The sequence below is a fragment of the Equus quagga genome, chromosome 2 (assembly GCF_021613505.1).
Source record: "Equus quagga isolate Etosha38 chromosome 2, UCLA_HA_Equagga_1.0, whole genome shotgun sequence".
NCBI classification, from domain to species: Eukaryota; Metazoa; Chordata; class Mammalia; order Perissodactyla; family Equidae; genus Equus; species Equus quagga.
Window position 1 is genome coordinate 28,741,967 of NC_060268.1, and position 12,399 is coordinate 28,754,365.

At 49.0% G+C, this 12,399-nt stretch overlaps 1 protein-coding gene across 3 annotated transcripts; it reads right to left on the reverse strand.

Annotated features, from left to right (window-relative positions):
• Positions 1–2,363: 2,363 nt before the first annotated feature.
• Positions 2,364–11,963, reverse strand: LOC124236386 (solute carrier family 12 member 3-like). Of its 3 annotated transcripts, XM_046655358.1 has the most exons (25): positions 11,690–11,963; positions 11,393–11,524; positions 11,167–11,242; positions 10,980–11,075; positions 10,746–10,885; positions 10,464–10,580; positions 9,546–9,657; positions 9,080–9,210; positions 8,916–9,000; positions 8,406–8,557; positions 8,063–8,170; positions 7,426–7,549; positions 7,007–7,108; positions 6,715–6,870; positions 6,453–6,552; positions 5,771–5,891; positions 5,463–5,585; positions 5,275–5,381; positions 5,012–5,094; positions 4,084–4,170; positions 3,738–3,849; positions 3,505–3,591; positions 2,965–3,106; positions 2,799–2,866; positions 2,364–2,684 (listed from the first exon to the last, which is right to left on the reverse strand). In XM_046655358.1, the coding sequence occupies exons 1-25, from the start codon at positions 11,945–11,947 to the stop codon at positions 2,543–2,545; spliced, it is 2,961 nt and encodes a 986-aa protein (XP_046511314.1). In that variant the 5' UTR covers positions 11,948–11,963; the 3' UTR covers positions 2,364–2,542. The 3 variants fall into 3 exon arrangements, with proteins under 3 accessions (XP_046511314.1, XP_046511311.1, XP_046511313.1); XM_046655355.1 differs by lacking the exons at positions 5,463–5,585; positions 5,771–5,891 and having other exon boundaries at positions 6,527–6,552; XM_046655357.1 differs by lacking the exons at positions 5,463–5,585; positions 5,771–5,891; positions 10,980–11,075 and having other exon boundaries at positions 6,527–6,552.
• Positions 11,964–12,399: the final 436 nt, after the last annotated feature.

Here is a 12,399-nt window from a genome sequence, read left to right on the forward strand (position 1 = left end):
GTGCTACTGGGTAGAGGCCAGGGATGCTAAAAAACATAAAACTTAGAACGGTCCCTGACAACAAAGAATTATCTGAGCTCAAGTGTTACTGGTGTCAAGGTTGAGAAACCCTGCCGTAGACAAACTGTCGATGCTTTTGTACTGAAACTTTTGCAGTAGATCCCATCCTCTAGCTTTTAAAGGACATCTCAACGATTCTCCCTTCTTTCCTGTAGAGTCAGAATTTCCCTTTCTCTCCTGGATCTTCCTATCAGCACACAAATATACTATCATTTTCCTGATCTTAGAAATATATAAACCTCTCCATCCCATTTCCCCTTCCAGCTGTTCCCCATTTTTCTGCTCCATTTTACAGCAAAACGTCTTAAAAGAGTTGCCTCTAGTTCTTCTTTACCAAGACTGTCCTTACCACGGTCACCAGTGACTTGCACAAACCTAAATCTAATGGCACGTTCTGCTTCATCTTACATAGGCTATCAGTAGCATTTTACACTCCCTCTTTGAAACATTTTCTTTCCTTGGCTTTAGGACATATTCTCTGGTTTGCCTCCTAGCTTACTGACTGCTCTTTCTTAGTCTCCTTTGCAGGTTTCTCCTCATCTCCACAACCGATTAACTCTCTAGAGTTCAATCCTTGGACTGTGTCTCTACACACATGCCTGCAGTGATTCCATCCAGCCTTATACATTAAAACCATTTCAGTGTGGATGACTCCCAGTTTTTCAGCTCCAACCTGGATTTCTGTCCTGATTAGCTGCCTGTTGGCATCTGCACTTAGATGCCTAATAGGCATCTCAAATTTAACATATACAAAATTGAACTTAACTTTCTCCCCAGCTTACTGCTACAGTCCTATTTCAGTTCATGACAACGCTGTCCTTCTAGTTGTTCATATCAAAGCACCTCGGTATTATCTTTGACAGCTCTCTTTCATCTCTTCCAATTTATGAAATCACATTGACTTTACCTTCAGAATATATCCAGAGTCCCTTCTCACTTCCACTACTGCCACCCGAGACCAAGCCAGAATTATCTATTTGCAAGATTATTACAGTAGCTGGTCTTTCTGCTTCCACCACTGCCCATGTATAGTCAGTTCTCAACCCAGCAGCCAGAATGAATAGTGTTAAGATGGAAGCCAGATTATGTCACTCTTCTGCTCAAAATCCTGCTTTTTCCTATATCAGAGTGAACACTAGAGCTCTTTAAAGGTCTGTGAGACTCTCCATGATCCGCCCCACCCTGTCCCACTTACTGCTTTGACCTCATTTTCTGCAACTCACCTTGTTCACTCTGCTCTAGCAACACTGGCCTTTTTGTTTGTCCTTAAACAGTGAAGGGGTGCCGACCCCTCAGGGTCTTTATACTTGTCACTCCCTCTCCTTGGAAGGCTCTTCCCTCTGGTATAGCTCACTCCATCAGGGTCTTTAAGTCTTTGTTCAACTTTTTTTCTCTTTAATGAGGCCTTCCTGACAACCCTACTTAAAATTGCATTCCCCCAGCACTTTCTAGGCCCTTTCTCTGTTTTATTTCTCTTTATTGCACTTAACACCTAATGTAATAGTTTTATTTATTAGTGTTCACTCCCATTGGAATATAAACTGCACACGAGGAGGAGATTTTTCTCATGTTTTGTTCATTGCCATATCCTCTCGCAGTACTTAGAATAGTCTTGCACATAGTAGACATTCAATTAGTGTTTGATGAATGATGAATAAGTTGCTGGGGAAGTAAACCAAAAAGATAGTCAAAGAACTATACTGTAAGACTTGGGCCAAAAAATAATTGGAATTATATGAGCTTGGGAAAAGAATAGGTTTCTGACATCTTACTAAGTAGAAAGTGGCAGTAAACACTTTTCATTTATAAAAGATAGACACCTAAATGGGTTGAAAATGTGGGAAGACATGGAGGTTTAAAGTCAGAAACTATGGGATGGAAGATAGAAAGAAGATAAAGTCTGGGCCTGGCCCCACGGCTGAGTGGTTAAGTTCACATGCTCTGCTTCGGTGGCCCAGGGTTTTGCTGGTTCGGATCCTGGGCTCGGACATGGCACTGCTCATCAGGCCATGCTGAGGCGGCATCCCACATACCACAACTAGAAGGACCCACAACTAAAATTATACAACTGTACCGGGAGGCTTTGGGGGAAAAAAGGAACAATAAAACCTTAAAAAAAAAAAAAAAGAAGATAAAGTCCTCTCCTTGAATATATTTGAGAACAGGAATGATCTCTTTGTTTAAGCTTGGAGAGTTAATTTTATAAATGGGCAGCAAGTATGTGATTACACATTAGCCTCAGGTTTTCATTTGTAAATTTTTATTAATATTAAGGGGTGGAATGGATCTTGGAGGGAGGACCTTCTTTAGCACTGTAGCCCCAGTTCATATTGCTTAGTAGGGGAGTTCTCTCCTCAGGGAGCTTTGGGCTCTTGCTTAAGGATTTCCAAGGATAGCCTCAAAGTTTATGTAGCCAAGAGACATAGCTCCTTGAGTCCTAAATTGTGGACTCCTGCTCCTAGCTCAGTCTCTCCTAAGTCTCTTACTGGCAGTACGTGGTCAGCAAGTCCTGCTGTTTTCCATGAATGAAGGCAATGGGGGATGTGAGGCCCCTGGACAGCATCTCCAGCCAGGTCATGTAGAGGGCCCCAGGGCAGGCTGACCGAGGGATCAGAGGTAGGCTCCTGTTGTGGAAGGCAGTGTGAGGGATAGAACCTGTTCCTCAGCTTATCTAGTCATCAGACTAGACCTTCCCCTGGGATCTACACCCCTGCAGTTTGGAATTCTCCCAGACTCACATGACTATGAGGGCAGCGTCCTGGGAATATTGCCGTAGGACTTCATGAAGACACATGTGCCACTCTGACTACGTGGTTAGGAAGAACAAGCAGAGGACAAGGTGGGTGCCGTTATCAGTTCCTACTCTGGGACAATTGCCCCACTGCTGGCCCTGTTCCTATATACCTGCTTTTGGTTTGCCTGCAGGTCCTGCTCAGAGATGTAGCCTGAAGGAGCAGGAGTATTGAGAGAGGTAGATTCCAGGTTCCCCTTTGGTGGTGGCTTCTGCAACCAGTGTAAGGCCACCAAGTCTTCGAAAGCCTTTTGGCTGCAGAGAAAGGAAACCCCAGATTGATTCAGCAAGAAGCAGAGAGTATCTGTTGTCCCCTGAAATTTCTGTGCTCAGGGATTTAGGAACAATAGGGCTTCTTCACTCTTTGGTTTTTCTTTGTTTTGTTGCCTAAACTCTTGGATTTCTTCCAAAATGGTAACCAGAAACCCATTCAGATGTAGGTAGAGACTACAGCTACTCTTGCCCCCCAGCCAGAACTCCTCACTGCGGTCCTCTTTCGTCAGACTTCAGCCCATCCTCCCTCTCTCCCCTTTTTCTTGCCAGAATATTCAGTTCAGTTATAGCTTTTCTGACACTTGCTCCTTCAGGTTCTTAGCTGTGAAGAAGGAAGACAGGAAGGGAAGAGGCGTATGGGGTAGGGGGTTGGTCCTGACCTTGTCTCTTGAGGTTTGCCCGTGAGCTCAGGTAGTACAGTCACATGTTGGAAGCCAAGGCTGAACCTTCTGAGGAGGGAATGTATCCTAGGGCAAGACAAGAGAGGAAATGGACATTTTGCCTACATTTCCCAGCACCTTTCCTATCCTTCCATCTGTAGCAAGTGGCCCAATACCCTCCCCTCCCCTTCCTGTCTTTAGGCCATAACCTTCGGTTTTCGTGAAGTGCTCACTCTTTGTGTTTATCCTCTAGCTGCTCACGGGGGCTGCTCACAAAAACTCGCACAGGACATCGAGCCCATTTTTGTGTGTGTGTCAGTAGATAGGGGATCAGCATAGTCAGCCCTGTGAAGATAAGAGGAGAGGAGATGGGCAGCCTCCCTGCCTGCCTTCTCTTGGGAACTGGGAAAGGGAGCAAAGTGTGAAGGCCTCCGAAATGGGAGGAGGGCACTGGGTACTTTGTAAATGCAGTTTGTTCTGAAGTCCTCCCTGGTGTTTATGTCCCCATCCTCCCTTTCCTGTTCTCCCCTGGAACTTGGAGAGGAATTGGGGCTTTTTAGGGAGCCAGAGAGTCCCTACCTCCGTCGTCACTGAGCCAGTACACATCCACTGTCCGCCAGCCCTGCCTGGACTGGAACAGGGTTTGAGGCTGCCGGTGTAAGGATACTGCCCAAGAAGAGAGAGGAAAAGAATAAGACAAACTCCTTATCCAGCTGAGTGATTGCTCCCAATTCAATATCATACCTTCCCCTCCCAGAAGAAAACTGTTGCTATCCCAGAGAAATGTCATGTGGCTTCTCTCTCCATTGACTAACCACACACCCTTTTCTGTTCCCTTTACTGGGTGCCTATTTATTCTCTTCCCCACTCCCTATTTCCCCTAAAACAGGATCTGTTTTAGGATTGGCCTCCTCTCCCTTCTGAGAATCCATTCCTATGGAATCAGAAAAGCTTGGGTTTACTGGGAAAGGTGGGGGGTATGACACAAAACAATGTTGTCTTTTTGCATCCTTTCTCAAGCCGCCCATTCAATGCAGACACCCCAAGTGCAAGCTAGTTAGACGTGAGGTACTACCAGAATTGGGGTAGTGCCAGAAACCCTGCTCTGGAATTGGGCCACCCCCTCCTGGTCACATCCACCCTGCTACTTTGTATCTTGTGATCCACATTTCTGCCACCTGAATTGAGAAGATATCTTTAAAGCTTTCCCCCAGCTCCTAAGCAAAATTCATTTTGCTCACATTCTGGTCCCTGATTCTCTTCGGTCTCAAGCCTTGGTAACTAAACAAATGGACTTGCCTCCTGTGTCTGTCTTTGAGAGCCAATTTCTGTACCTCCTACACCTTATCCTTTTCTTAGGCTTACCCTTTTTTTTTTTTAACTTTCAGGTGTACATCATAATATATTTCAAATTCTGTGTAGATTACATCATGTTAACCACCCAAAGACTAATTCCAATCCATCACCACAGATGTGTGCCTAATCAGGCCCACCTTTTTTGACTCACCTTGAGCTTGATGTTGGGTAGCCGGGCTTAAGCCCCCTGGCATCCTTAAGATGCAGACACCATAGTTGTAGTCCAAGGCATCACTTTATGGGGGTAAAAAAGGAGATTAGGAACAAGAGCTGAAGAGAGGGGAGCTCCCCTTCTTGGGGACACAGGTACTCCTGGGTCATTGGAGGGAAGGGGGCTTCACCATGATGATATTTCCTCCTCCTCTGCTTCCTGACCATCTGTAAGCCCATCTTCACCTTCCTCCCAGCACTTACTGTAGAATGCCGACATAGTCTTCCACAGCTGATATCTGCACCTCCTGCCAATTTTGCTTATATCCCAAAACCAGCAAATTGGGCTTCAGTTGGCCCAAACCTGCAACCTAACAGGAGAGGCAATGAGGAAAGAAGGGAATATAGTACCTTGGGCAGGGGTGACAAGTGATGAAGTTTGGCAGGCTGACCTGCATGAGGCTCTGGGCCCCAGACCGTAGCCTGGGGGCAGATATGACTGTATAGAATGAACGAATCTTCCGGACATTTAACCAGTTGACATGATTCTCAGACTCTTGAATGGCTTGGGGCTCCTAAGAGGGGGAGGCAGAAATGTAGACTAGGGACTGTCCCTTCCTTAAGGCATCCTTCTGCCGCCCCTCACTGCTCTCCAAGTTCTCTGAGCTCCCGATCAACATACCTGTTGATCTCCCCTTTCTCTTCCCTCTAGCCTAAAGCCTTGAACCTCAGTCCCCTCCCACCGAGAGGCCATTCCCACTTCGCTCACCAAGACCACATTCCCACAGATCATGAGACTCATTTTCTTGGTGAGGGCACCCACAAAATCCACCAAGGCTGGACGCTGGCTAGGGGGGCCAGTTAGCACTAGGCACTGTGGCCTATGGAGACGAAGGCAGGGATGATGTTCAGAGCAGTGATCTTCCCCATTGGGGGATTTTCGGGAGAAACCAAGAGTATTAGAGAGGCTTCTCCATCTCACAGCATGATGAGGGGAGCTGGGAATCCTGATTCCTGTGGCATCTGTCCTGCCATGGAGTACCCCCTCCTTAGGGAACCCTGCTCTCTCTACCCTACTAGAATGTTGTTCCCTTCCTTTGCCTCCAGGTTTTAGGAAGCTGGTTTCCTTTTATGTCTATAGCAGGAATTGCAAACTCAAAAGCCTGCAAGAACCAGTCTTATAACATCAAAGAATAAAGTAGGCCAAGTGGGAACAGTGGCAAACTGGAGAGCACCTGCCCTGACCCATGGGACAGCAGCTACTTGACTCCAGCCAAGTATGTCATGTGGTGTGAAGGCCCAGGACTACCAGATGCATATTAAATTTTGGCAATCAATTTTAAAAATTGTAAATGCTGTCCAATCTGAACAAAACTCATTTGCAGGCAAAATCCAATCCAGAGGCCACCAGTTTTGAACCTCTGGTCTAGAGACTCCCTCACCGGAAGTTCTTGACGTGGTCCTGCACATTGGTCAGGCTCACTAAGTAGGACAGCGCCATACGATAGGTGCCCACCTGGACCGAAGAGCCCCTGTTCACATCTGTGCAGAGGAAGGGATGGTGCAGAATGATTAGAGGTGGGGCCTCACTTGTCAGGAAGGAGAGGAAACAAGGTTTACTATTGGTAGTTCTGGGCTTCTTACGGGGTCAGCCTCACTGTAGGTCACTCCCTTATTCCCTTACCCACCTGCCCGCTCACTCACCAGGTTTCTTATGGAAAGCATAGAACAGCAGCAGAAGGATAAGCAACACAGCAATGAGTGCTGCCCACCAGTTGAGGAGGAACATGATGAGCAGGCAGAGCAGAGAGCCCAGAAGGGAGAGCCAGGGACTATACCAGCAGAAGGAAGGGCGCCAGCCTGCAGGGGAGAGTGAATGCAGCCCATCCCTTATCTAAGCCTCACAACCACCCACCCTTGCACCCCAAGGATGTTCCTTCAGCCCTTCGAGGTCCTCCCAGCCTTGGGCCTGACCCCAACACCTGCCCATACTAACCAGGCGACTGGCTAAGGGAGGCGTGGAAACAGCCGAAGTTAACAAGGGCATAGGAGCAGAGGTAAAAGTTGGAGATGATGGCAGCAATGGTGTTCAGATCACCTTTGGGAGAGATGAAAGGTCAGAAGGTCAGTCTCCAAACTGGAGCCATGGGATCCAGGTCTGAAGAGTCAAGGACATCATCTTCTGGCTTCCCTTTCCCCACAATCTCTATTCCCTAGTCCCCACTCCACCTTCCACACACACCACCACCACCACCACCACCACCAAGTTAGCAGATGTTTCCACCCACTATCATGACTAGAGAGATAGAAAAGCTTTAGAGTCAGGCCCTAAAAGCCAAAGGTAGGGCAGTGGAGGGCATGAGGGGACAGGTGATTAATGAAGCCACATGTAGGGGGTGGAGGAGAAGTACTCACCAGTAAGGATGAAACCTACAGCAATGAGAAAGGTGAACAGATAGCCTCGCAGAGGTTCATGCTTCTTGCCATAGCCTTTCCCGAAAAAGCCAATGACTGGATACAGTTTATCCTGGCACAGCCACTATAAGAAAGCATGATCATTGGGGGAGGGTCCCAGGGAGAGGGAGAATGAGGAGCCCCCTACTCCTCTAAAGAGGCGAGAGAGAGTGGGGAGCACAGAGGGAAGAGATGAGGGAGCTTAGGGGTCTTAACAGGAAGAAACGATAGAGGAGTAGCGGGAGACCCTCAGAATGTGGGATGGGAAAAACAGAGAAAGGAGGCAGATGGAAGAGTGACATCCTCCCCAGATTTTGCCTTGATTTTCAGGCAAATCCCCCAGTGGCATGGTCCAGAGGGTAGTTTCTTTGGTATGTTTTCCATCTTCTTCTCTGAATTTCCTGTGTGAGCTTGGATCCTCTCTTAAACACCAGCCAAACACCGTCATCTCCATCTCCCTAAGTCACCATCTAACTCGTGGTTTGCTGAGACTGAGCCTTCTTTTGCTCCTCCCCCAAAAATTATATTTTTGAGGTGGCCCTGTCTGCTTACATTCTTTCCTTTCTCCCCCAAGCCTCTTGGTAAGATGCTAACTAACCTGGAAGACTTTGGGGGCTGAAACAAAGCAGGAAAGGGCAGAGGACAGTGCGGCACAGAAGACTCCAGCAGACGTCAGGGGGCTGAAGGCAGACACCATGCTCATGGCCTGAGGAGAGGGCAGGCAGAGGCAGAAATCAGTGCATTCCAGAAGCAATGCATTCCACCCATGTTTTCCTCCAGCTTTCCTAGAATTTGCAGGGCATATGAATTTTATTCCATTTTTGAAGGTTTTACCCCACCGACACGAATCCACTTATGTCATTACTGTTTTTGAGCATCCACCCTGCCAGGCAATGGGCTAGATAAGATTCATCTGCCTACTCGTCGCCTCGTTCACTCACCTGGTAGTGATTAGAGAGCCCATAGAGGCAGGACCCTCGTTCTCGACAACTGCTGAAATCCCAACCATACTGGCACTCTGGCCCCAGGCAGCTCCCATTCCACACACCCATGTCAGTCATATTTCCTGAAGCATCTCGAATCATACAGGAGCCTGAAAATGAGATTGAGGACACACTCCTTCATGGGGAGAGACCCCCATTCCAAAGCAGTAGGACTATCTAGGTACTACCAGTGCCAAAGAGGGGAATGGAAATGTGTGCATGAGTGGGGCACCAAATTTGAGAATCAAAGAACACCATAAAATTCATTAATGATATGAGGGATGGGGAGAAATGGTGAAGGAAGATGCGGGGGGGGGGGGGGGGGGGGCACTACCAGCATGTAAACTACTTTTAATGTGACTGATGAATGCTTCTTGCTCATTTCATCACTATACCCTAGCCCCTCAGAGAGGCAGAAACCAGAGCTCCAGGCCATTCTGCACAGAAGGCAGGCATAGAGGGCCTTACCAATGGTGGCAGAGATGCCCAGGTAGGAGAGTGTGGTCCACATGATAGCAAGGAGGGTTCCTTTGGGGATAGCTGTAGCAGGATCCTGGGAACAAAAGTTGAACCGTTAGTGGAGACAGAAAAGGGGAGACAGAGTGTGCTCTGTGCCTGGACATGTTTCTCACCTTGAGATCCTCTGAGATATTGGTCCCAGTGAGTAACCCAGTGGCTGAGGAGAAGAAGATGGAAAACATACCAAAGAAACTACCCTCTGGACCACACCACTGAGGGACCATATTTTCCAATAAAATGCTTCCTACATAAAAGAACAGAGAGAAAAGATGGGATTTTAAGGAGCACCTCCTGGCTTCCCTTCATTCATCCAAGGTCATTACCCTTCCACTCAGTTTGGAGTTAGTGACTTAGGTTAGGCTGGGAAGAATAAGGGAATTTTGTAAACTAGCCACCCCAGGGACTTATAGGACTCTGAATGGTGTGACGTTCAACTTGCAAATGACATAAAGAATCAGAAGTCAAGGGGTCTTTTCTGAAGAGGTTTGGGCTAATGAGGTCCCCTGCTCCAAGGGGAGGTAACATTCTGAGGTTTCATTCCCTTTCATACATTTCTCAGCCAGCTTCCCACTGTCTCACCTTGGTACCCAAAGAAGCCAGTGGCTTGTCGGCTGGGGTTTGTGGGAAGGAGTGTCCCCAGCAGGTAGTTGATAAAAGAGAGGAGGATCAAGAAGAAGAAGATAATTTGGGCCTGGAGTACCATGGGTGAGAAAAAAAAAAAGAGAGAGAGAGAGAAATGTGAGTAGAAGAGGAGAAGTAATTACTCCTCCAGCTCCTCATTCCTCAGTCTCCTTGTCTCGTCTTCACTCTCCTCTTCAGCCTCCAGTTCCCTTTCCCACCAGCCTCTTCCCATAAAAGAGTCTGGCGAAATGGGTGTCCTTTTCCTTCTTGCTTCAAACTGCAAAGTGTCCCTTCCCATGCCAGAGGGATGAATCTCAAGATTGTAAATATCTGGGAGCAAGAAAAAGGGCATTTCTCATCTAGCAGTCTTGTCTAGTGCTCAGCCCAACAGATCGTCAGAATGAGCCTGGTGGTGCAGCAGTTAAGTGCACACGTTCTGCTTGGGCATCTGGAGTTCGCCGGCCCAGATCCCGGGTGTGAACATATGCACTGCTTGTCAAGCCATGCTGTGGCAGGCGTCCCACACATAAAGCAGAGGAAGATAGACACAGATGTTAGCTCAGGGACAATCTTCCTCAGCAAAAAGAGGAGGATTGGCAGCAGATGTTAGCTCAGGGCTAATCTTCCTCAAAAAAAAAAAGTGGAAAAAAACAAAAAAAAAATGAGTTCTCCTTATTTTCCCTTTGAAGAACTGATATGTGGAGATTCTCCCAGGAGAACTGTCTAGCTTCAGGTCTGGGTCCCTCTAAATCTGCTCTGCCAGGTACACACACACACCCCCCTACATCTCCCCACATTTGGCCCTTCCCAGATCTGTTCAGCTCTCACCACAACCCCCTCAGCCTTCTCGCCCCACCTCGATTCTCTTGCACCTGCCTTAGACTCCCACTCCACACTGGCCAGTGCCATGCCCAGAAGGATGGTCACGATCACCATGCCCACCACCTGCAACTCATTTTCTGGATCTATGTTCAGCAGCTGCACCTTGTGGTCCTGGAGGGGCAGAACACAGGGTGGGTCACAGAGACTCTGTTGGCTGATTTGATGCCTCCATTTGATTCTTAAAATGACTTGCCCAGGCTGGAGTCACAAAAAGTGCAGGCTGAGTGGTCAGCCAACTTGAAAAGAGGGTGCACCAAGGGAGAGGATGGGCATTACCCGGAGCAGATCCAAAAGGGTCTCCGCGAAGCCCACTGTGTGCATAGCCACAGCTACCGAGTTCGCAAAAGCGAAGATGATCCCGATGGAACCGCCAAGCTCTGGACCCAGGCTGCGTGAGATCAGGAAGGACTTGCTACCTGAGAGGAGAGGAAAGCGGAGCCAATCTGTGGTCTCAGCAATTCGTTACAGGACTGGGAGCCCTGAGAGAGAGCATTGTTGCAACAAACGCACCAGCCTTGACTTTGCTGTTGGTGGAGATGGCTGAGATAGACATGCCGGTGATAGCAGTGACTGAAGCCGAGAGCAGGATAATGAGCCATGTGAGCCCTGCGGTGGGCATGGGAATGGGGCTCCTTTAATTTATTCAGGCTGTGCCCAGAATCCCTTCCTACTGGCCGGCAGAGTCCTGGGCTCATACCTATGCCTGCCTGAGCGGTGATCCAAGGCAGCCGTAGATAGAGGATGACACTCCACATGTGGAGCATGCAGCGGATCTAGGGGAGCAGGGTGGTCAGGAAGGAGCTGAGGTTACCCTCAGCCCCCTCCTCTCTCCCTCAGCTGTGCCCTCCTCTCCTCTGGAGTGAGGTTCACTCTCCCCAGCCTAGATCCCCATCCTTTGGAAACCCTGAGCTCCCATCCGTTACCATGACTCCCATGACCCAGCCGAAGCACAGTGGGGCCTTGCCAGGCCTGGCTCCTGAATTCTCCGAATCATCTTGGGAGTGTGGCTGGGTGCAAGGCTCCTCTGTAGAGGTGGAAGCCACACTACTCCCTGGCTGAGAGAGACAGCACAGAGCAGCTGAGATGCCAAGACCCCTCCCCAGCCCCCTTATCAGCAACCAGAAGGACCACTAATAGACCTGGAGGTGCTATGGCGGGAGGTCAGACCCAAGGCTTTAATGGAGGGTGGACATGGCCCAGAATAGCAGGTTTTATCCAACCTTCGGGGGTTCACCGCGGGGCATGCATCTTTCGGTGGTGTTGCTGTGCAGAGCCTCCAGAGACAAGCAGCTGCAGCAGAGCCATCCTAGGACCATAGACCTGGCATAGAACCCAGAGCTTGGTCCAGTGTCCTTGTCCTTGTAGGTGAGGCAAGGGCAGAGGCTGCACTTAGGTGAGTCTCTGCCAGACGGCTGTTCCTCCTCTTCCTGGTGGAAGCTCAAGGTGCTGGCCTCATAGTCTCTCTGCTGGGAGGCCATAAGAAGAGTCTGAAATGTCCAAACTGGGGGAGCGGGTGCAGAGGCTGGTCACTATGCAGGACAACCACAGGCTGCCTCTCTCTGTCGAACCATTTCGGGGAGTGTACCCACAGGTTGGGCTCACCCCGAAAATGCTACTCAGGGTCGGAGAGGGTATCCCAGTGTCCAATGGAGAACGGGGACAGCTCCGAAAGCAAGAGGCCCGCTGCTGTGCGGAGCAAGCCACTTTCTCACCCCTCCCCTACCCAGATGCCACTCCTCTCACCTGAGCTGTGAGGAACAATCTTGCTTCGCCCCCTGGTTAAGTCTGCTTGTTGAGTCAATCTATCCAGCCTGGACTAGCCTTTTTATAGGCCAGGGAATCCACCTCTAGCAGTCCTTGGCCTGTCCTACATCCGTGGGAGAGGGGAGGGAAAGGGTATCGCCGCTCCCTTCCCATAAATTCCTTCCTG